The sequence below is a fragment of the Bubalus bubalis genome, chromosome 2 (genome assembly GCF_019923935.1).
Source record: "Bubalus bubalis isolate 160015118507 breed Murrah chromosome 2, NDDB_SH_1, whole genome shotgun sequence".
Classification (NCBI taxonomy): domain Eukaryota; kingdom Metazoa; phylum Chordata; class Mammalia; order Artiodactyla; family Bovidae; genus Bubalus; species Bubalus bubalis.
In genome coordinates, this window is record NC_059158.1 from 186400706 (window position 1) to 186423658 (window position 22953).

General features: G+C 52.5%; 1 protein-coding gene across 1 annotated transcript in view; it reads right to left on the minus strand.

Annotated features, from left to right (window-relative positions):
• The window catches only part of IGSF21 (immunoglobin superfamily member 21), a 281859-nt gene that overhangs the window by 142844 nt on the left and 116062 nt on the right, over nt 1-22953 (minus strand). The window contains exon 2 of the mRNA XM_025278849.3: nt 11363-11475. Within this exon, the coding sequence (XP_025134634.1) occupies nt 11363-11475 (113 nt within the window). The remainder of the gene's footprint in view (nt 1-11362; nt 11476-22953) is intronic.

The following is a 22953-nucleotide window of genomic DNA, read 5'->3' on the forward strand; positions in this document are numbered from 1 at the left end:
GCTGGCATATTGAGTGCAGCGGTTTCACAGCAGCATCTTTTAGGATTTGAAATAGCTCAACTGGAATTCCATCATCTCCCCTAGCTTTGCCCACTGGGGCAGGGGCTCTGGGTGCAGCAGACTTGGGTGTGGCATAAGCCCTCTTGGAGGAGGTCGCCAGTAACCCCGCCATAGAGCTGCCGGAACTTACACAGGACTGGTGAAACAGACTCTTGGAGAGCACAAACAGAACTTTGTGTGCACCAGGACCCAGGAGAAAGGAGCAGCGACCCCACAAGAGACTGACCCAGACTTGCCCGGGAGTGCCCAGGAGTCTCTGGTGGAGGCGTGGGTGGCGGAGGCTGCTGCAGGGTCGGGGGCACTGAGTGCAGCAGTGCCTTTGTGGGGCCTTCTGAAGGAGTCGCCTTTATCTTCATTGCCTCCACCATAGTTTGGCCTCAGATCAAATGACAGGGAGGGAACACAGCCCCGCCCATCAACAGAAAATTGGATTAAAGATTTACTGAGCATGGCCCCGCCCATCAGAACAAGACCCAGTTTCCCTCACAGTCAGTCTCTCCCATCAGGAGGCTTCTGTAAGCCTCTTATCCTTCTCCATCAGAGGGCAGACAGACTGAAAACCACAATCACAGAAAACCAATCTGATCACGTGGACCACAGCCTTGTCTAACTCAATGAAACTATGAGCCATGCCGTGTAGGGCCACCCAAGACGGATGGGTCATGGTGGAGAGTTCTGACAAAATGTGGTCCACTGGAGAAGAGAATGGCAAACCACTTCAGTATTCTTGCCTTGAGAACCCCATGAACAGTATGAAAAGGCAAAAAGATAGGACACTGAAAGATGAACTCCCCAGGTGGGTAGGTGCCAAATATGCTACAGGAGATCAGTGGAGAAATAATTCCAAAAAGATGAAGAGATGGAGCCAAAGCAAAAACAACACCCAGTTGTGGATGGGACTGGTGATAGAAGCAAGATCCAATGCTGTAAAGAGAAATATTGCATAGGAATTGCAATGGAATGTTAGGTCCATGAATCAAGGCAAATTGGAAGGGGTCAAACAGGAGATGGCAAGAGTGAACATTGACATTTTAGGAATCAGTGAACTAAAATGGACTGGAATGGGTGAATTTAACTCAGATGACCATTATATCTACTACTGTGGGCAGGACTCCCTTAGGAGAAATGGAGTAGCCATCATGGTCAACAAAAGAGTCCAAAATGCAGTACTTGGGAGACGCTTAAGGGAAATGAATCACAGATCTTTACAATTTAATGATGCCTGGACTTGGAAGTTCTCCCTGGAGGGAATGGGGTCCACCATCTCCTTCTTTGCATCTCCAGCCCCATGTATGATGCTCAGTGCTGAGCAGGGTCTTGGGAATGGCTGACATCCACAGGCCACTGAGTTCATGGCATGGATAGAGCTGGGATCTTTCCTTCAAATACCAAATGCATTGCTGTATCCCTCTAGATTCCCCTACGCAACCACCTTCACAGCCTTGAAAAGAGATGCCATCAGTTCTGGATAGCAAGACTGGGGAATTTTGGAATAGGTAAAGCATTTGCTAGCTGATGAATGACATGCAAATGGAGATGGACCAAATAGAAGCAATGGTGTCTTTACATTATCAGCAAAGGTTTGCCCAGAAGTTCAAGGTCAAATCCTTTCAATAGTCTAAACCTCAAGGCTTTGCCACAGCTGGTCTTAGTGCTCCCCTCAGCCCACTCCAGTCAGGCATCTGCCCGCCCCCCCGCTTCCACCCAAGGAGGCTGCTCTGGTCCAGGCCCCCAGCGGGCTCCATGTTGCAAATTGATGGACATTCCTTGATTCCTTTAAGTCTTCTCCCTGCAACTTTGGGTGCAGATGACTATTCTCTCTTTCTTGGACTACTTTCTTCCTTGGGGGTCCGGGTCACCTTACTCCGTCATCTTTCTTTATATCTTGCTGGCTGCTGCTTCTCAATCGCTCACTGGTTTACTTCTCTGTCTCTAAATTCTGAGTGCACAGGGTCTGCTCTGGGTGCTGTTCGGTTGCCCACTCCCCCAGGTCATCTCATCCAGGCCCATGGCTTTAGGTCCATCCATACTCTGTTGACCTCCAAGGGTAAATCTCTTCTAATCTCTCCCCAGGAACCCAGATTTAGCTTCCTCTGCTCCTCGGACTGCTCTATCTTCACATCTTAGCAGCACCTGGAACTTAACATGGCTGACAAAAAAGCCCTTCCAGCCTTCTCCTCCATGTACCCCCCAGTCTCAGTAAGCAGCACCATCCCACATCTGGTGGGGGAACTGAAAACCAGGCGCCATCCTGAATCTTGCCTTCCCCTCCCCCTCCGCATGCCAGCCAGCCCTTTGGACTCTACCTACAAGTCACAGTAGAGTTTCTTTGCCCTCCCATCATCTCCACTACCGCAGTCCTGATCCTCACCCAAGCCTCTGCTACCTGAACTGTTCTAATAACCCTGCTTCCAGTCTTACCTCCCATGGTCCATTCAACCAGACATGATCTTTTAGTAAAGGTAACCAGGTCCTGCTACTTTCCTGCTTAAAACCCCTCCAAAGCTTCCTGCTGCCCTTAGAACCACTCCAGACCCCATGGCTTGAAGCTCGAGGCCTGCCTGAGTGGTCCTCCCCTATTCCTCACCTCGTCTCTTAACTCTCCTTCGCTCACTTCATTCCGGCCATGCAGTGGACTCTCCTTCTGCTCTTTGAACACACAAAGCTCAGCCACAACACAGGCCCTTTGCATTTGCTCTTTCCTCTGCCCAGAGTGCTCCATGTACCCCTCTTGGCATGGTGGGGTCCTTATTGCCTTTGAGGTCTTAGTTTAAATGGGAGTCTTTTCCTGACCATCCAATCCCTTTTTATCACATCAGTCTATTTCAATGACGTGCTCCGCCCTTATCATTTAAGGCTTCCCAGGTGGAGCTGGTGGTGAAGAACCCGCCTGCCTGCGGGAGACATAAGAGACTTGAGTTCGATCCCTGGGTCAGGAAGATCCCCTGGAGGACAGCATGGCAGCCTGTTCCAGTATTCTTGCCTGGAGAATCCCATGGACAGAGGAGCCTGGTGGGCTACAGTCCATAGCGTCGCAAAGAGTTGGAGATGACTGAAGAGACTTAGCAGGCCCTTGACATTATCTGGTGTTTTCTTGCTTATCTTTTTAGCTGCCTCCTGGTCCCCCAGGCCCCCAGGTAAACTCCATGAATTTAGGATCTTGTTGTCTTGTTCCTTGATGCGCTCCCAGTGCCTCGAAGTATCTAACTCAGTCACCATGTGCTGAACTAATGTTGAATGAATGAATGGAGCAACTCCTCTACCAGTTTCCCAAACTCCAGGACTCGGTCCTGGGGTCTCAATCCGGAAGATTATGATGCAGTAACTGTAGGATGAGGCTCAGCTGTAGGTATGCTTTCACTAGCCCCTCTGAAAATTCTAAAGGGCAGAATGGACAGCTCCTGCTCCTTTGCAACCGAACTTCCCTTCAAGACCAAGGATCGGGGCTGCAAGAGTAGCAATTCACTCCGTGACCTCTAGAGGGAGCTTAAAGTTGCTCCCATCACTCCACCCCCCGGGGTAGATGTCTGATAGGGCTTCAGGACGAATACAACCTACGGTTGAGGGTGGAATTAAAAGACTGCAATGGAACTGGCCTCGGAAAGATGCCTGCTTCCTTTCTGTGTCTCATGACGTCTATGCTACGGTCAGTTGTCCTTTGGTGGGCCTTCTCTCTGGTACTTGCTCTTTCCTCTCAGGTGACTGGTGTCACAAAAGTATGTATGGTACCTTCCTCATCAGGAAAAGCCTGCCCCTTTGGGAGGTCAGGGGGAAGGATGGAGACCTGGGCACGGCAGCTCAGCCAGCTTCACCCTGGCTCGGTGAAGACAGCTTCTTGTCTTCCTTAATCCCTCCCTCCCCCAGACCTTGGATCTGTAAGACCCGAGAGGAGGGTAACAAGGAGCAGCCAGATTGAGTGGCTGCCAGGCTGGGCTCCAAGCCAGAGGGGCCAAGGAGTGAGGCAGCCCAGTCCTCTGGGACTTGGGCCCTGGTCTCCACTCATCACCAGGAATATACCTGCCTTCCTGCCCTTATGATATCATCAGACTGTAATGACCCTTTATAATCATCGTTTTCCATTTTGTTTCAGACAACAAAACATCGTCAAGGACTGAGACTGACAGAGCCAACGCCAGTGAAGCCATTTTGAAATAACTTCTTGTTTCAGGGAGAGCTAAGTGAAAGTCGCTCAGTCGTGTCTGACTCTTTGCAACCCCATGGACTATACAGTCCATGGACTTCTCCAGGCCAGAATACTGGAGTGGGTAGCCTTTCCCTTCACCAGGGGATCTTCCCAACCCAGGGATCGAACCCAGGTCTCCCGCATTGCAGGCGGATTCTTTACCAGCTGAGCCACAAGGGAAACTCAGAGAGAGCTAAGATCCACTGAAATGGTTTAGCCATATGATAACATTTCCAAGAATTAAGTCCAGTGAGTTCACCAGCATAACCATATAGCAACAAAGAGGGTACCAGCTTTAAGTATCACCTCTGCCCATATTTGTTGGCAAGGCAGGTGGTAGGATGGAACTCAGGAATCTCATCATGGCAGTCCTCACACAACAGCTTCTCTCTCTGGATCCCTTGCTACCATGAGACACGAGAGGACAAATGGTTACCATTTATTGAACCGCTCCAATGAGCTTTTGTTGGGTGGAATAAAAGGACTGAAGTGGGACTGGGCTTGTTTAGTTGCGGACATTATTTCATTTATGCCTACAATGTAGGTGGTTTCATTCCCAATTTCAGATGAGGTTTCTAAAGCAGAAAGGTTAGGTCACTGCCCAAAGTCATGTGCCCAGCCTCTGGGCTTAATCCTTTCTCTAATGGCTCAGAGCAGCCATAAACCCTCACTGCAGAGGCAGCCAGCGGAGCCCCAGAGCAGGACCTCGCCCCGGCCAAGCAGCATCGTGGAGGAGGCATCTCCGGCCACTAAGCAAATGCTGAGGCGCACACTCCCCACAGGTGAGGAGGCGCGATAAGGGGCTTCTGAGAGCGGCAGCGTTATCACTCTCGGTAGATCGCCCCTCTATCTAGCTCCATGGCGCTCTGACTGCGGCCTCGTAGCCTGGGCCCAGCGCAGCTCTGGGGAACAAATCGTGAAGGAAAGAGACGAAATAAAGGAAAGATGATAAAATAAAACTGCTGTGAAAGGTTAAATTCCCAGGATTCTCTGTGCTTGTTTAATGGATTTCTATGATAGTAACAGACCTTTGGCTCTGCCTGCCAGGCAGGTGCCCTCCAAGTAAATGAGCTGGCATTCCCGAATAAGAAATGTTCCTTTCCCCCCAGCCCCACACTCCATAAAGGCCCCTGAGTATACAAAGACTCACACTCAATCCCCGAGCAGACAGATACGATCGGCTGGACACAGAAGCCCACCTGATACGGAAGTTGGCTACCTGGCATGGTCTGTCAAAATGTGTATTTCCATGTCTAATATCTATTCATGTAACAAATATTTACCGAGATGACTCCCCACTAGGCGTGTGGATGTAGTGGGGAAAGACGTGGCCTTTGTGGTCGGGATGCTCACGACCCAGTGGACAGACAGGTGTTTGGACCTAATGAGATACAAGTTGGAGTGCAGACACCCACAACCCGCAAAGAGGAATCACAGAGGAGGAAGTGTCTAGAACTTCCTGCAGAAGTCAGGGAAGGGGCAGCATGAGCCAAGACATAGTCTTTTTGGATGGCCTCAGTGTCTTCATCTGAAAAACAGGCTTAACAATTCCACCAGCCTCAGTGTCAACGTGAAATGTTAAGGAAGTGTTACTCGCTCAGTCATGTCTGACTCTTTGCGACCCCACAGACTATAGCCCACCAGGCTCCTCTGTCCATGGAATTCTCCGGGCAAGGATACTGAAATGAGTAGCCATTCCCTTTTCCAGGGAATGTTAAGGAAGTGTTACTCGCTCAGTCATGTCTGACTCTTTGCGACCCCACAGACTATAGCCCACCAGGCTCCTCTGTCCATGGAATTCTCCGGGCAAGGATACTGAAATGAGTAGCCATTCCCTTTTCCAGGGAATCTTCCTGACCCAGGAATCAAACCTGGGTCTCCTGCATTGCAGGCAGATTCTTTACCATCTGAGCCATGAGGGAAGTCCCAGATGAAACATAGCCATGTCTGTAAAGCTCTCAATCCAATGCCTGGCACAGAGTGAGTGTTCAATAATGCTAGTCACTCAGGTTACTGTCAGCAGAATCACTGAATGAGCCTCCAAGTTCAGGTAGAAATGGATAGAAATGACTAAGAAGAGGATGACATTTATCATTTGTTTTCTAGAGTGAAGTGAAAGTCACACAGTTGTGTCTGACTCTTTGCAACCCCATGGACCGTCCATGGGATTCTCCAGGCCAGAACACTGGAGTGGGTAGCCTTTCTGTTCTCCAGGGGATCTTCCCAACCCAGGGATCAAACCGAGGTCTCCTGCATTGTGGGCAGATTATTTACCAGCTGAGCCACAAGGGAAGCCCAAGAATACTGGAGTGGGTAGCCTATCCCTTCTCCAGGGGGTCTCCTGCATTGCAGGCAGATTCTTTACCAACTGAGCTATCAGGGATGCTCTGTGTTCTAGAACCAAAGTGAAAGTGAAAGTGAAGTCGCTCAGTCGTGTCCGACTCTTTGCGACCCCACAGATGGCAGCCCACCAGGCTTCCCCGCCCCTGGGATTCTCCAGGCAAGAACACTGTGCTGCTGATAAGTCGCTTCAGTCGTGACAGACTCTGTGCAACCCCAGAGACGGCAGCCCACCAGGCTCCCCCACCCCTGGGATTCTCCAGGCAAGAACGCTGGAGTGGGTTGCCATGTCATTCTCCAATGCATGAAAGTGAAAAGTGAAAGTGAAGTCGCTCAGTCGTGTCTGACTTGTAGCAACCCCATGGACTAGACTGCAGCCTACCAGGCTCCTCCATCCATGGGATTTTCCAGGCAAGAGTACTGTAGTGGGTTGCCATTTCCTTCTCCAGGGGATGTTCCTGACCCAGGGATTGGACCCAGGGATTGAACCCAGGTCTCCCGCATTGCAGGCAGATGCTTCAACCTCTGAGCCACCGGGGAAGCCTTGTTCTAGAACCAGGTCCAATCTTAATGCTAAAGTCGGTTGCTTGTAAGGTGACTGCCTCCTGTTGGCCAAGCGTGGGATTGCACCCTCGCCCTATTGGCCACTGTATACTTGGCAGGTAAAAGTAAAGTTATTTGCCCAAGCTCTGGAGAAGACTGAAGCTCAAATCTGGGAGGCAGACCCACACAACAGTGGAGAGAACGTGGGGAGATGACCGTGACACCAGCTCCTCAGGGGCCTGAACACTTTCCTGATGTCTTCTCTGTTTTCAAAGACGTCTTTTAAGAATGATAATCTTTCTTCTGTCCCCTTGTTCCCTGCAATCCAGTGATGGTAAGTTACACAACAAATACAATTCACTTTTTTTGAAATTCACTGTAGGGTGAGTTTGCCTAGAAAACTGGCTCAAAGAGCAGTCACTTTCCATCTCTTATCAGGAAAGTAGAGGATACTCCAAGGAGGGGCCATGACATTTTTCTCAATTATCCACAGCAGGCTGTCCAACAGAACTTTATGTGGTGAGGGAAATGCTCTACACCTGCTCTGCCCAATGCGGTAGCCACTAATCGCATGTGGCAAGTCTGACTGAGGAAATGAACTTCTAATTTAACCTGATTTAGTTGAACTGAAATGTAAATAGCGACATGTGACAAGCGGCTGCCACAGTGGACAGCACAGATCCAGGGGCTCTGATCTTGTGCACTTTCTTGAGTCTCTTCTAGAGTTGCATCGTTTTTGTCTATAATTTGACTCGACCTCAGGGCAAAGTGTCCAAGGTGCAGGCCCTTGCCACCTCCTCCTATATCCCGGCTCACCTACTCCAGCCCTAAGGGCTCCATAAGCCAAGACTTTCCCCAAATGCTGAGCCAGAGGTCGTGCTGACCCCGAGGGAAGGATCCCTTTTGCTTCCACCGCTCCATCAGCTCCCCCAATTTGCCCAAAGAAGCCAATGCCTTCGCTGCACTTCTGAAAGCTTAGGACGACCCCACTGCTAAGCTCATGCCTTTAGGACCAGAGGGGAGGCTTCTGCACGGGACACACGTTTTGGGTCATTTTGCACCCACTGGGCCGAGCGTGCAGAGGCAGCCTCATCACAATGACCTGCTTTTCCCGGCTAAAGGGCTTGGAGACACAGCGCTGGCCAGGCCTCTGTAATCTATTCATCTCCTTCCAAGGCGGGCTCTGTGAGCTCATTCATGGAGGATGGGCAGAGGAAGCTGGGGAGGGAAGCAAACACACGTACAGAAAGCAAACAAAACAAACAAGGCTGGGCAGCCCCCTGCTTCGGGGTGGGAGCAGGGGCGGGGAAGACAGGGGCGGGGGAATGAAGCTCTGGGGCTTGCCTGGGGGGGATCCGGGACGGAGAGGGGCTTCCACTGAGGCTTCTCCCAGTCCCTCCAGCAGCCCCACCTTGGTCTCGGCTCCTGGAGCCCCCATCGTGGTCAGCTCTCATCTCTGGCCATTCGGCCGGCTCCTTGGGAAAGGAGGTGACGGGTGAGGGGAGGCCAGAGTGGCAGCAGAAAGGAGAGGACTGACCGCATGGAGCTGCTCCCCCGTCTGCTCCTGTCCTATCCTCTGTCCCATCCCCACCACCACAGACAGGCGTGCAGGGCTCCCCGGGTCCCAGGGACAGTACCCCATCGGGGGAGCCCGCTTCCGCACTCCAGCCACAGAATCAGAAGGGCCCGGGTACTTGGCTTCAGTGCGCGATTTGCATGTGATTTGCATACATCTGCAACCACCCCCACCCCCACCCCACCCCAATTCCAGACGCTTTTAAGTCAAAGGATGTGAAAGGAAATAAAATAAATTAATCAGTGCCGCCTCCCGTAGCCTGACAGGCAGGGCCCGACACCCATAAGAGACATAACTGATTTTTAAAGCAGTCGATGGGATCACAAGCCGAGATGGAGGTGGGGGGGTGTGGTGAACGGAGTTGGGGGTGCTCAGCATTGGGGTAGAGAGGGGGAAGGAGGAAGTGGGGGTCTCCGTCTGCACTGGAACCTGGGCATCCCGGTTTTCAGAGCACGCAGAGGTGAGCCACGTGGGAGGCTGCTTGTGGTTCCGCACACCTGGGCCTGGCACTGCCGTTGGCCGCACCCTGGCAGCCACCTCTGCAGGGGGATTTTCACCACTGATGCAGGAACATTCGATTTCAAACAAGAGCAAGGATAGCTGCTCCAAGGGACGGGGGAGCAACGAGATGCCTTTTGGTATTTTCCTGTTTCCAAGACGCCTCCCGTCTTCACCCCTGTTGTTCCCATTGGGTCCCCGCGTTTCTCTCTGCCAGCCGGGCAGGCTTCTCACTGCCCTTCACTCCACGGAGGGTCGGGGCAGAGACGCAGTGCCATCGTCGGCAGCGAGCGGAGTTAATTTATCGAAGCCCTCTGCCAGGTGCTAATGAGATGCTCACAGCGTGTGTCAGCCAAGCGGTTCCCGTATCATGTAAATACGCCTCTTAGTGATGAGGTTCGCAGCATTATTTAACATATGCCTTGACTTTCTCTAGGCCCGAGTGATCTCTCCAGGAAGGAAACCTCACCTGAAGCTGGGGCCCTCCAGGGAATCAAATGTCAGATTCACATCTGTGGGTTCTGGGAGGCTGTGAGCTTGGGTGGAGGGTCCTTGGAGTGATTCTAAATGGGAGAGGGCTACAACGCTAAGATGGAGAACAATGATGTTGCTTAAAAGGAACCCAGGTCACAGCGCCCAGCGTAACCACAGTGATCAGAAAACGATGACTCAAAGGCACAATGCAAGAAGGCACAGTAAGGAGAGGATGGTTCAAAGCAAGGCTAGACCGACAGCAAGGAGACTGAGGCGCCCAGTTCTGAGTGATGGCTCGGATGGTGAGGACTCCCCAGCAGGATCCTCTGCCGCTGGGTTTCCTTGCACTGCACCACGGGTGTGGCTGTAGCTTGAAGGAGCTCAGGAACCGTTTCCAGATGCCTGATCACCAAGCAGTGCCCACCCAACCCCCACCTCCCACCCCCTCTCCACTCCACACCCCCTACCTCCAGAGCAATTCCACTTGACTGTATCACCCATTGGCTTCACTTTGAAGAAAGGGCAATACAACTTAGCAGAGGTTGGAGAAGGGTCGGGTTTTGATCAGTGGCTGGCAGGCTATGGCCGGTGGACCAACGCAGCCTCCAGCCCGTTTTTGTGTGACCCATGAGCCCAGAGTGGTGTTTTACCTTTTCAATGGTTGAAAAAATAAAAAAGGGGAAGACAGTGACGTGTGAAAATTACACGAAATTCAAGTGTCTGTAAGTAAAATTTTACAGGAACGCTGCCATGCCGTTCCATCGACATGCTGTCTGTGGTTGCTTCTGCACTGGAGCAAGAACTGGGTAGTTGCAGCAGAAACCATATGGCCCCAGAGAGGCAAATGTTTACTATCTGGGCTTCACCGGAGGGTTTGCCAACCCCTGTTGTAGCTCATAGAGGCAGAGCTCTCCACCCAACCCAAGATGGCGGTACCCTGTTCTATGTACAGCTGGGTGCCACATGGCAAGAAAATCAATGCCAACTTGAGCTTCTCTGGCCCCCAGCCAGCCTCGACTTCCTCGTGGCAAAGCGAGACCAGGCTGGGATGCCCGGTTTAGACACACAGATATGTGTCTCGGTGTTTACAAAGGCCAACACTTGCTCCTGAGACCCCAAGCTGGTTCTCCTGTTGCCAACACCAGGGCCCTGGGCAGATGGGCATCGCTCATCTTTATCAACATCCCTTCTCAGATCTCCTTAGACCTCAGGATGCCAGACACCACTCCTATGTGTAATCAGATTAGAAGGCAGACTACATCTGTAATTTGATTTTTAAGAAGGCAGGAAGCTGTCCTGTTCTCTCTCCTCTGCCAAAAGCATTACCCAGATCCTCATGCTCCAAGCTTCACCTTCGGCGTTCTTTAATTACACTGCCCTCAGTGCGTTCCGTGTTAGTAACTGATGCTCGGCTCGCAGGGGGTCTCCTGAGCATAAGGGCATGTCAGGAGCATCAAAGATGCCAGGACAAGATAAACTCTGAGGTCAGAAGGGAAGCCTGGGCAGAGGGATCTCTGCAGAGGGATTCAGCAAAGGACGGGGGTCAAGCAGAGGGCGCGGGACAGCTCAGGGCTGGTGAGGGCTGAGGGCATCGCCGATCCCACGAGGGTCTCCAGAGAGGCTCCGGGTACTCCACCCCCGGTTCTGGTCAGAGGCACGGGGCGGGGCGGACCGCAGAGGGGACTTACCCGGTACCACACGATCTCACGCATGCGGCCATCGGTCTTGAAGTTACACTTCAAAGTCACGGCATCACCAGCCACCACGGGCGGGAGAGGCTCAATGTTGACAGTCAAGTAGCCTGTGGAGGAAAGGGGAGAGGGTGGTGAGGGTGTGGGCTGACCCGCAGGGCTGGCGCATGGGTGCGGTGAGGGGCCTCCCCGGCTGCAGGTGGCGCTGTCTGCACTGGAGTCCACGTGAGAGGGGACGTGAGCGGCGCTCGCCCACCGCACTTCCTCCTCACTGGTGCCTCCCTTTCCGAGAACCTCCCTGGCCCTCAGGGATCCCGTCAACCCTGCAGACACTCCTTGGGATGAACTGTCCGTGAAAGCAGGCCCTGCCGACTACGCCTCAGTGTATTTCTGTAAGATGTCCCAGACCTTCCATCCAGCACTACTCCTCCCCCTTCTTTTAGGAAGCTGTAACGTGCGTCAGCTCTGTAGGAAACGAACAGGCTGAGATGCATTTCCAAGGGCTTCCATGGAGGCTCCAGTGGTAAAGAATCTGCCTGCAATTCAGGAGACCCAGGTTCAACTTCTGGGTTGGGAAGATCCCCTGGAGAAGGGAATGGCTACCCACTCCAATATTCTTGCCTGGAGAATCCCATGGACAGAGGAGCCTGGCGGGCTGCAGGCCACGGGGTTGCAGTGGGTCAGACAAGACTGAGCGGCTAACGCTAGTGTTTCCAACCCTATTTGAATAGGTGTCCTTTAGCCAACCCTTAAACTCCATCAGCATCGTATGCACCCAGACCCTGGAATGCAGATTTGGTATTCTAGGTACTTCTGCATTTCCAGCCTCAGAAAATTTCTCCTGGTGAGAGAGGAACAGAGACCCGGGAAGCTGCTGTTTTGCTTCCTGAACCCCCAACCCCCATCACACACACCTTGCAACCCTGGGCCGGGGTGGGGGTGGTGGGAGTGTGACGGGCTGACGACCTGGGAAGGAGTCTCGATCGTCCGCAAGCACAGATGGTGTTTCTTACACACCAGCTGTCCCCGGAATCCCTGCCCGGCTCCCAGGAGCCGGGGCTCTTCTCCTGATAGACACAGCCGGGCCACACTGATGCCCCCTCACCAAAGTCCAGCCTGCTGAGTCCTCTGACCCACCCCTCTGCCTCCCAGAGCCCCATCCTGAGGGCAAGTAACCCGCTCCAGCTTGGCGGGGGATCGCATTCTTGGGCTGATCATCCAGGCTCATGGGATTGGCTTCCTGCGGGTTGATATCCAACCATTGATCTAATGGATCAATCCAGTCCGATTGTCTTAATGAGAAAACTAGCCAGAATGGGCTCAGGGATTTCAGTTGTGCAGGCAACCTGAGCAGATGGGGCCCAGGGGTCTGACCCCTGCCTGGAAGTTAATGGTTACAACATTCTGCAGAAAAAAAAAATAATCGACCTCGAGGGGATCAATTTGGAAGCTGGAGGCAGACTCGACCAGTGTGGTCCAAAACTTCAGTTCCCAATGCCCAGGGAAAGGGAGTGAAGTTGGGGCTCACCCCAGGTGGCCTCTAACTTAGACCAAAGGTCAGGCTTGCAGGGAGCCCCAGAGAACACCTGACCCACGAGAGCAGTGACCGAGCTAACTGGAAGGAGGGACCGTCTTCTGTCCCCTTCTCTCCTCATTTATTCTGCCCCAGATTGTGCTCCCACCTGCTCTGAGCAGGCCCTGGGCTGTATCCAGGAAGCAGAGTGGCTTGAGCATTGCCTTGCTCTCTGGGAATGGACAGTGGAGGGGCAGATTCACCACACGACCCCACTGGACCAGGGTGACGACAGGTGACCGTGAGGGCCTAGGGGAGGGAAGAGGGGAAACCTGACCCAGCCTGGATGGTCAGCGATATCCCCAAGCCCAGTGGGCACCAAACCGTGACAAACAAGGAGGCCGCCTGCTGGAGGATGAACCCCAAGGGGAGGGAGGACCCTGGGGCGAGCCAAGTGTGATACAGTAATAGTGTCTCCCATTTCCATGGTGCCCGTTCTGTGCCAGCCACTGGACTCCGCATGTAATACACACTCACTCACTTAATTGTCAAGACAATCCTAGGAGACAGGAGCTAGGATTAGTCCGACTTCCCATGCGGAAACAGAGGCTAAGTAACCTGCCGAGATCACGTAGCTATACGTGGCAGAGCTGGGAGTCAGACCCAGACCTTCCGATTCTATTATGACTGCCATTCTGCCATGCTTCACACAGCTAGTAATGGACGCAGTGAGGGCGGGCCAGCAACATGTCCCATCCAGCACAACAAGGGTGTGTCGCTGGGGGGAGGGCGCGCGACAGGAGACCAGGACCTGATCCCTTTGTATGGTTCCCAGCCTGACCCAATGCCCACCTTTCCAGTAGGGCTGCCTTAACCCTCACTTTTGGAACTACAATTGAGATGAGCATCATTTGTCCAGATGGCTGAGGAGCTCAAGACAAGAGAATGGTCCCTCCCACTGGAAGGGGACAGAAAGGACAGATTCTCAGATGCATAAATCTTCCAGCCAGCCCAAGGTGGGTACAGATGGTGTATGTGTGTGAGGCGGGCCGGGGGGTGGGGGACACCAACTTGCAGGGTCACCGTTTCCTGGAGAGCCCTGAGGGAACCATAGGTGTGAGTCCAGCGGGCATTGGAGGAAATGGTGGGAGCTCTGGTTTTTATTGAGAATCTATACACTCCAGTCAATCCTAAAGGAGATCAACCTTGAACATTCATGGGAAGGACTGACGCTGAAGCTGAAGCTCCAATACTTTGGCCACCTGATGCGAAGAGCTGACTCATTGGAAAAGACCCTGATGCTGGGAAAAACTGAAGGCGGGAGAAGAAGGCGACCCTTTCCTCTCATTTTTGCTGTACAGCAAAGTGACTCAGTCACACACACACACACACACACACACACACACACTTCTTCTTCATGTTCTTTTCCATTCTGGCTGTCACAGCGTGTTGAATGTAGTTCCCTGGGCTGCACGTAGGTCCTTCTTGCTTATCCATCCCGTCTGTAATAGCTCGCCTCTGCTAATCCCAGATTCCTTCCCCTCCCGGCCCTGGCCCCCCTTGCAGCCACAAGTCTGTTCTCTGCACAGCATGGGGCTCTTGGGGGCTCCTCTCTTCAGCCTGTCCTCTGCTTCGTGGGGAGGACTCCTCATGGGTCTCCTGGCTCTGATCCCAGGAGAGGATGAGATGGGATGGGGATGAGATGGTTGGATGGCATCACTGACTCAAGGGACATTAGAGCAAACTCTGGGAAATAGTGAAAGACAGGGAAGCCTGGAGCGCTGCAGTCCATGGGGTTGCCAAGAGTCGGACATGACTTAGCGACTGAACAACGTTCACTTCCTGGTACTACGCCAGACACTAGGGATACAGTAATGAGAACAGGCACATCCTGCTGATGGTCCAGCAGAAGAGACAATAGCCAAAGGAGCAAATGATGGGAAATGTGCCCGGCATAATGTGATCTAATACGTAATAAGCGTAATGAAGAAAAGAGAACCAGGGTAAAGCAAAAGAGAGTAATGGGAGAAGGGTTGATCTGGACAGGGTGCAACCCAGGAGGCCTTTTGAAAGGGCCAGATAAAGCAAAGTGTAGGCAATGCCAAAGAAGGCTCAGACTACCGCACAATTGCACTCATCTCACACGCTAGTAAAATAATGCTCAGAATTCTCCAAGCCAGGCTTCAACAGTACGTGAACCGTGAACTTCCAGATGTTCAAGCTGGTTTTAGAAAAGGCAGAGGAACCAGAGACCAAATTGCCAACATCCGCTGGATCATTGAAAAAGCAAGAGAGTTCCAGAAAAACATCTATTTCTGCTTTATTGACTATGTCAAAGCCTTTGACTGTGTGGATCACCACAAACTGTGGAACATTCTGAAAGAGATGGGAATACCAGACCACCTGACCTGCCTCCTGAGAAATCTGTATGCACGTCAGGAAGCAACAGTTAGAACTGGACATGGAACAACAGACTGGTTCCAAATAGGGAAAGGAGTACGTCAAGGCTGCATATTGTCACCCTGTTATTTAACTTCTATGCAGAGTACATCATGAGAAACGCTGGGCTGGAGTAAGCACAAGCTGGAATCAAGATTGCCGGGAGAAATATCAATAACCTCAGATATGCAGATGATACCACCCTTATGGCAGAAAGTGAAAAGGAACTAAAAAGCCTCTTGATGAAAGTGAAAGTGGAGAGTGAAAAGATTGGCTTAAAACTCAACATTCAGAAAACGAAGATCATGGCATCCGGTCCCATCACTTCATGGGAAATAGATGGGGAAACAGTGTCAGACTATTTTTTTGGGCTCCAGCATCACTGCAGATGGTGACTGCAGCCATGAAATTAAATGATGCTTACTCCTTGGAAGAAAAGTTATGACCAACCTAGATAGCATGTTGAAAAGCAGAGACATTACTTTGCCAACAAAGGTTCGTCTAGTCAAGGCTATGGTTTTTCCAGTGGTCATGTATGAATGCGAGAGTTGGACTGTGAAGAAAGCTGAGCGCCAGAGAATTGATGCTTTTAAACTGTGGTGTTGGAGAAGACTCTTGAGAGTCCCTTGGACTGCAAGGAGATCCAACCAGTCCATTCTGAAGGAGATCAGCCCTGGGATTTCTTTGGAGGAAATGATGCTGAAGCTGAAACTCCAGTACTTTGGCCACCTCATGCGAAGAGTTGACTCATTGGAAAAGACTCTGATGCTGGGAGGGATTGGGGGCAGGAGGAGAAGGGGACGACAGAGGATGAGATGGCTGGATGGCATCACTGACTCAATGGACGTGAGTCTGAGTGAACTCCGGGAGTTGGTGATGGACAGGGAGGCCTGGCGTGCTGCGATTCATGGGGTCATAAGGAGTCAGACATGACTGAGCGACTGAACTGAACTGAACTGAAAGCAAAGTGTGAGCCATGTGTGATTCTAGGGAGCGAGCATTGCAGATAGAAGATGTCACACGTGCAAAGGCCCTGAGAATGGAGTGTGCTTTTGAGTCTTCTGAACAGGCAGTGGTGGGAACCTTTTTGCATCATGTGTCCTCTGAAGCCCATCCGTGACTGAGGACCAGGATGAGGGTGGGGCAGGTGAGGTGCCTGCTGCTGCTGCTGCTGAGTCGCTTCCGTCGTGTCCGACTCTGTGCGACTCCACAGACGGCAGCCCACCAGGCTCCCCGTCCCTGGGATTCTCCAGGCAAGAACAGTAGAGTGGGTTGCCATTTCCTTCTCCAATGCAGGAAAGTGAAAAGTGAAACTGAAGTTGCTCAGTCATGTCCGACTCTTAGCAACCCCATGGACTGCAGCCTACCAGGCTCCTCCATCCATGGGATTTTCCAGGCAAGAGTACTGGAGTGGGGTGCCATTGCCTTCTCTGGTGAGGTGCCTAGGGTGCTGGATTTATGGAGGCGTTTACTCCCCCTGCAGGACCCCGAGTCCCTGCCCTGCTGGAGTCCTCTGGAGCAAACACTGGCAAACTCTGCCCTCAGGAAGTGACCATGGCTCCCACTCCTGAAGTTTCCTTCCTTGAAGTCACAGAGGGTGGGGGATGGGGGTGAATCGCTCCCAGCTGAGGACCCTCCTCTCATTTGACCCCCTGGGAGCGGCTGGGGCAGAGGAGGGGTAGGGCCAGGCCACAGAAGAGGCAGGAGGTCTCAGTTCTAAGGATTAAAACCTCCTTCCCTGGGCACATGGTGCTTTCTGGATTTCCCAGAAATGCCCCTCCTACTTTCCCGCCGGCTCCTGCGGCAGCCTGCCTGCGCCTTGTACAATGCCGCGATTCCCGCGTGTGTCACACCGGAGGGGGGCATGTGTCTGTTTGCACATCTGCCTCTCCTTCTGGAAAGTGAGTTTCATTAATATCAGTGGAGTATTGAAATAAGCGTGTGAGTGCTGCTCTTTGAGTTTCCTTCTGGGCAGGCAATCTCGGTCCTCACACCACCCCGTGAATACTACTTCTCTGCCTCAAAGGAAGAACGGCAGGTCAGAGGGATGAAGGGCCGGGCTGCTGCCAGGTAAGCAGCAGAGCTGGGATTTGGACCCAGATCTGTCTGACTCTGAGGCCAGTCTTTGCTACCGCTCAGAGCAGTCGTGAAACTTGAAGGTCACAAGAAGATTCTGGGGCTCGCCTGTGATTGGCCGTTGTGTTGACTGCATCTTCAGCAGAGGCCTGGGTCTCGGGGGGGAAGATGGCCAGGGAGAGACGGAGACTGCAGACACAGTGGTCTGGGTGGGGGCAGACCCCAGCGACGGATGGGGGGCCCCGTTCCTTCCAGGCTTGAGAGCCTTACCACGAAGTTGGGCTCTCTAGAGCTTTCCTAGCCAAGGCCAGGACAAGCCTCAGGCAATGCGTGGGCTCTGTTGGGTCTGGAGGCACAATCAATGGCTGGGAAGGGAGGGAAGAGCAGGTGGCAGGGTGACTTTCTGACCTATGTACCAGGCAAGGATTGCATTATCTGTCAACACCTGGGTCACGGGTGAGAATCACCTTCCCAAACAGACGCAGGCTGGAGAGGGAAGAGCGACGTTGCGTGGCCGAGGAGTATTTTTGCAAAAGAAAAACACAGCGGAAGTTCTCCTCTAGGTCCAGCGAGCGTTCCCTCAGCTCCTGTTTCACAGGTTTTCATCACCTTCTGAAGACCCTGCCTTGGTTCTTTTTCTGAAAATACCCTCCCCCAATTCCTTTGCTTCTCCTACCCACAGACTTTCAGCAAGTTTGAAGTCAGTTATCTGGTTCAAGTTACTCACCCCACGACTCAGTCATCACTAGGCAGGTTGTGTGGCTGCTAAGGACTCAGTGTCCCCATGTGTAATGCCGACGTCCCACATGGTGAAGCATGTTTCAGGAGTTTGCTCATCTTGAGCCCTGCCCACAGCGGGGCACCCCTGAGCCTCCGCCAGATCCCTGTTCCCTCCCGGTCCCCACCGTCCAGGAAGGGCGGTCCCTGGATGGAAGTGGGAAGAGTGGGATCTGACATGTGGAAGCTAGTCAGAGAGTGGGAGAAGGTTCAGGGCTGACCCTCTCAGCCAGGTGTCCCATCCGGACTGCGGTCAGAGCCAGGAGACCCACGAGGAGTCCTCCGCACGAAGCAGAGGACAGGCTGTAGAGAGGAGCCCCCAAGAGCCCCACTCTGTGCGGAGAACAGACTTGTGGCTGCGGGGGGCAGGGGCGAGGAGAGGAGGGAATTTGGGATTAGCAGAGGCGAACTGTTACAGACAGGATGGATAAGCAAGAAGGACCTACTGTGCAGCCCAGGGAACTACATTCAACACGCTGTGACCAGAATGGAAAAGAACATGAAGAAGTGTGTGTGTGTGTGTGTGTGTGTGTGTGACTGAGTCACTTTGCTCTACAGCAGAAAATAAACACATAGTCGTAAACCAACTATACTTCAATAATTTTTTTAAACTAAAAAATAAATAAAATCATGCATAGGTGAAAAAAGAGCCCCATTCTGCCAGGATCACTGAATCAAGCCCCCGGACGGGTGGGAAGGGCAGGGATGGGAGAGATGGGCCCACGCAGCCGCCAGGAGGCAGTGGATCCAGGGGAACAAGCACAAGAGAAGAACTGTGAGCTCAGCTGGGAGGCCCGCCGGCTCTGGGACCTCAGGTGAGCCGCCCCTCTCTCTGGGCCTGTTTTTTCTCATCGGCAAAATGAGGGGTGAACTGCATTTTTGGGGTCTTCCAGCTCTGATCAGCCCCATGTCAGATGTTCACTGAGCTCAAATCCTGACACCGTCATCGCATATATGACGCAGCTCCATTTCTCTGAGACGTGAACTCGTCCATGAATCAGCCACCAGCTGAAGACGGAGCTCTGTCTTTCTCGGCATTAAACTTGCCACCAATCAGCCCTGATGCATGAGCCCCCCACCCCACCCCCTGGCCCCCACCACACACGGTATCGAGAAGCAGGATCAGGAGTGGAAATGGATTCATCTTAACTAAGCAGTTCATTATCCCGAACGGGACCATCACTCTCAGCCTCTATCTCTGACAGCATTTACGCCGCTCCCGTTAGGACACATTTAGCAAAATCGCAGGCACCCTCCCAATGAGGTGCTGGCAAACGGCTCCTCTATCCAGAAACTCCCCTCGAGACACCCAGCATCGCGCCCCTCCCTTTTCCCAACTCGGGGTGGGGCATGCGTCCAGAGGGCCGGCTCATGTCTGGCCCCAAGGGTAGAGGGCAGTCAGGGAGGGCTTCCGTGGGAGGGGCACAGTACAGGCCCGCTGTGGTTTAGTGAAAAGAGGCATGAATTATATCAGGGTGATTTTATCAGTGTGCCCAGGACCGAGGGGTTTCCTGGGACACGTGCTTTGAATGCTAAAACTAAAATGTCCCCAGCAAACCAGAACAAGTTGGTCACCATAGTTCCGAGCCTACCATGGCCGTGGCGAGGGCTAAATCACTAAAGCTCTCCACCTGCTTCAGTCATAAGGCAACCCATCCCTCCCAGCTGTAGGCACTAGCGAGTGGAAACGCTGACTCCTCCCAGCCCTCGATTCCTCGTGAATGCTTGCTAGATGTCGGCGCTGCTTAAGATGTAACTTGTGAGGTTTGTCCTGGGCTTCCTCATCCATGGATGCCCTCCAATCCTCCTCCACCAGCAGCTAGTGTGCTTTCTTTAAAATGTGCTCCCCAGCCTCAGAAAGGGCCTCCAGCGCTTCCCATCGCTCCACAGAAAGGGAGGGGAGCTGGCCCAGGCCTGGGGTCTCACGGCCCAGCCAGGCCCTACTGAGTCTGCTCTTCATCATGTGCAGACGCTGATTCCTCTCCAGGCCCAGCACAGGCGTCCCCTCTGTCCCAAGGCCTCACTCTGCTCATCCTTCAAGGAGTCACAGAGGTCGCACTTCCACAAGAAAGCTCTCCTTGACTCCTCAGGTTACCACAGTCCCCCCGATCACCCCTCCCTTCCGACCACTTAGGGCACTTGGAGCTCCTGTGACGATACGCTCATTGTATGCCTTCCGACCACTTAGGGCACTTGGAGCTCCTGTGACGATACGCTCATTGTATGCCTTCCGACCACTTAGGACACTTGGAGCTCCTGTGACGATACGCTCATTGTATGTTCTCTGTACGCAGGGCCAACTGTCTATCTGTGTCACCTGTATGGCTAGAACAGTGCCCAGATTTGCATATGTGTTGAAAGAAGAAACGAATTAATTCTGCCCACCCTCTAGACTGTTCCGTAATGAGAGCAGGTGCTGTTCCCAGGAGGGCCTTCTCAGAAGCACCTCATCCCTGTGGTCCGAGGCAGCCCCAGCCAGAGGGGCCGTGACCCCACATGCCTTCTGAACCTGCCTCTTTGACCACACCTGCTTGGATTGATCTTGATGTCATCTGAGAGCATCCTCTAGGGCTCCTCAGAGAGGTCAGGCAGGAAGCCCCTCTTGGTGAGTGGCTGCCCCATCGGGGATGGTAGGATATGAGACATAACAAGGGAGTCAACAGACAGCCCAGAGGGTAGAGCAGAGACCACAGGTGGCGGGAGCCATGGGTAGAGGCTGCAGAATCCAGGCCCAGCAGCACTTGCTGGACCCACAGGGCCCTGGAGCAGGAAAGTGGGTGCCATCTAGGCAAGGCAACTGCGAGAGCTGGCAGGCTCAGGGCCGGGGCCAGAGCTGCTGCTGCATCTGAACAGTGTCCTGTCTCTCCTGGAACACTGTGCTGAGCTGGGGTCCTGCCTCCCTCTCTTCTCCTGTTGCCTACTGTCAGCAGAGGTAACCAGGTACCTTGCTGCAGATGGGTTGTGTGCATACATGCTAAGCCACTTCAGTCGTGCCTGACTCTTTGCAACCCCATGGAGCCCACCAGGCTCCTCCTCTGTCCATGGGATTCTCCAGGCAAGAATACTGGAGTGGGTTGCCGTGCCCTCCTCCAGGGGATCTTCCCACCCCAGGAATCAAATCCGTGTCTCCCACGGCTCCTGCATTGCTAGAGGGTTCTTTACTGCTGAGCCACTGGGGAAGCTACTGGTCTATTTCCCTGCATCCCAGCTGGTCTCTCCGTGCCCACCTTCACCCCTGCCCATCCCTCTCATTTCATCTCCCCTCGCCCTCTGCCTCCTTCACTCCACACACAGTGAACACTGCTGATCCCTGACTCCTCCGAGCTCATCCCTACCTCAGGGCCTTTGCACCTGCTGCTCCCACCTCTCAGAACAGTCTCTCCCCAGACACTCACATGGCTTAAGACCTCAATGCTTCCTCTGCTCAAATGCCCCTGCCGTGGAGAATCCTTTTCTAATCATCCTGTCTGTATAAAATTGTATCCTTGTTATTCTCTAACTCTCTACCCTGAGCTTCTCTTTTTAAAATATTTATGACTACCAGATATATATTTATTTGTTTATTATATGCTTTGAATTCTGGTGTTCTTCCCCAAACTGCCTGCTACTATCTATGTTTCAGATTTTTCAAATAGATGTCCACACATTCTGTCCAGGTCTCATAGCTGAATTAATGGAAAATAAAAAGATGCTGGTCTTGACTCCATTTCACCATAACCAGAAATCCTTGGGTTTGTGGCTTTTAATCACTACTTCAGATCAGATCAGATCAGATCATTCGCTCAGTCGTGTCCTACTCTTTGCGACCCCATGAATCGCAGCACGCCAGGCCTCCCTGTCCATCACCAACTCCCGGAGTTCACTCAGACTCACGTCCATCGAGTCGGTGATGCCATCCAGCCATCTCATCCTCTGTCGTCCCCTTCTCCTCCTGCCCCCAATCCCTCCCAGCATCAGAGTCTTTTCCAATGAGTCAACTCTTCGCATGAGGTGGCCAAAGTACTGGAGTTTCAGCTTTAGCATCATTCCTTCCAAAGAAATCCCAGGGCTGATCTCCTTCAGAATGGACTGGTTGGATCTCCTTGCAGTCCAAGGGACTCTCAAGAGTCTTCTCCAGCACCACAGTTCAAAAGCATCAATTCTTTGGCGCTCAGCTTTCTTCACAGTCCAACTCTCACATCCATACATGACCACAGGAAAAACCATAGCCTTGACTAGACGAACCTTTGTTGGCAAAGTAATGTCTCTGCTTTTGAATATGCTATCTAGGTTGGTCATAATTTTCCTTCCAAGGAGTAAAGAAATTAGAACAGTTCCTGGCACTTAATAGTATAAGTATTAATAGTAGCTCAATAAATATGCATTAAATGAATGAAAAAAAAATAAGCAAATGAACATGTGGTATCTGGCTGCTTTCAAAGGATATCTATAATTATTAGCTCATTAATTACCATTGCAACCCTGGGGAATAACACCCCCAGTTTGGAGTTAAGGAGACTGAGGCTCAGAGATATGGAATGACTTTCTCGTGATCTCACAGAACCAGGCTTGGCAAGAAGGTCCTTTGATCTGAATCCACCACTCTTCCATCCCACAGGAGGCCCTGTCCCTTTCTTCCAAGTGGAGAAGCTGAGAACAGGAGTGGGTAGAGGGATGAGGTGCCCAGAAGCACTCAAGAAATCTTTCTTGCAGTGCAGGGGGGGGTCATACACCACTGCAGGACGCAGCACTTCCACATCGGAGCAGGCAGATGACTGACCGTCCAGGCCATTTTCAAGTTCAA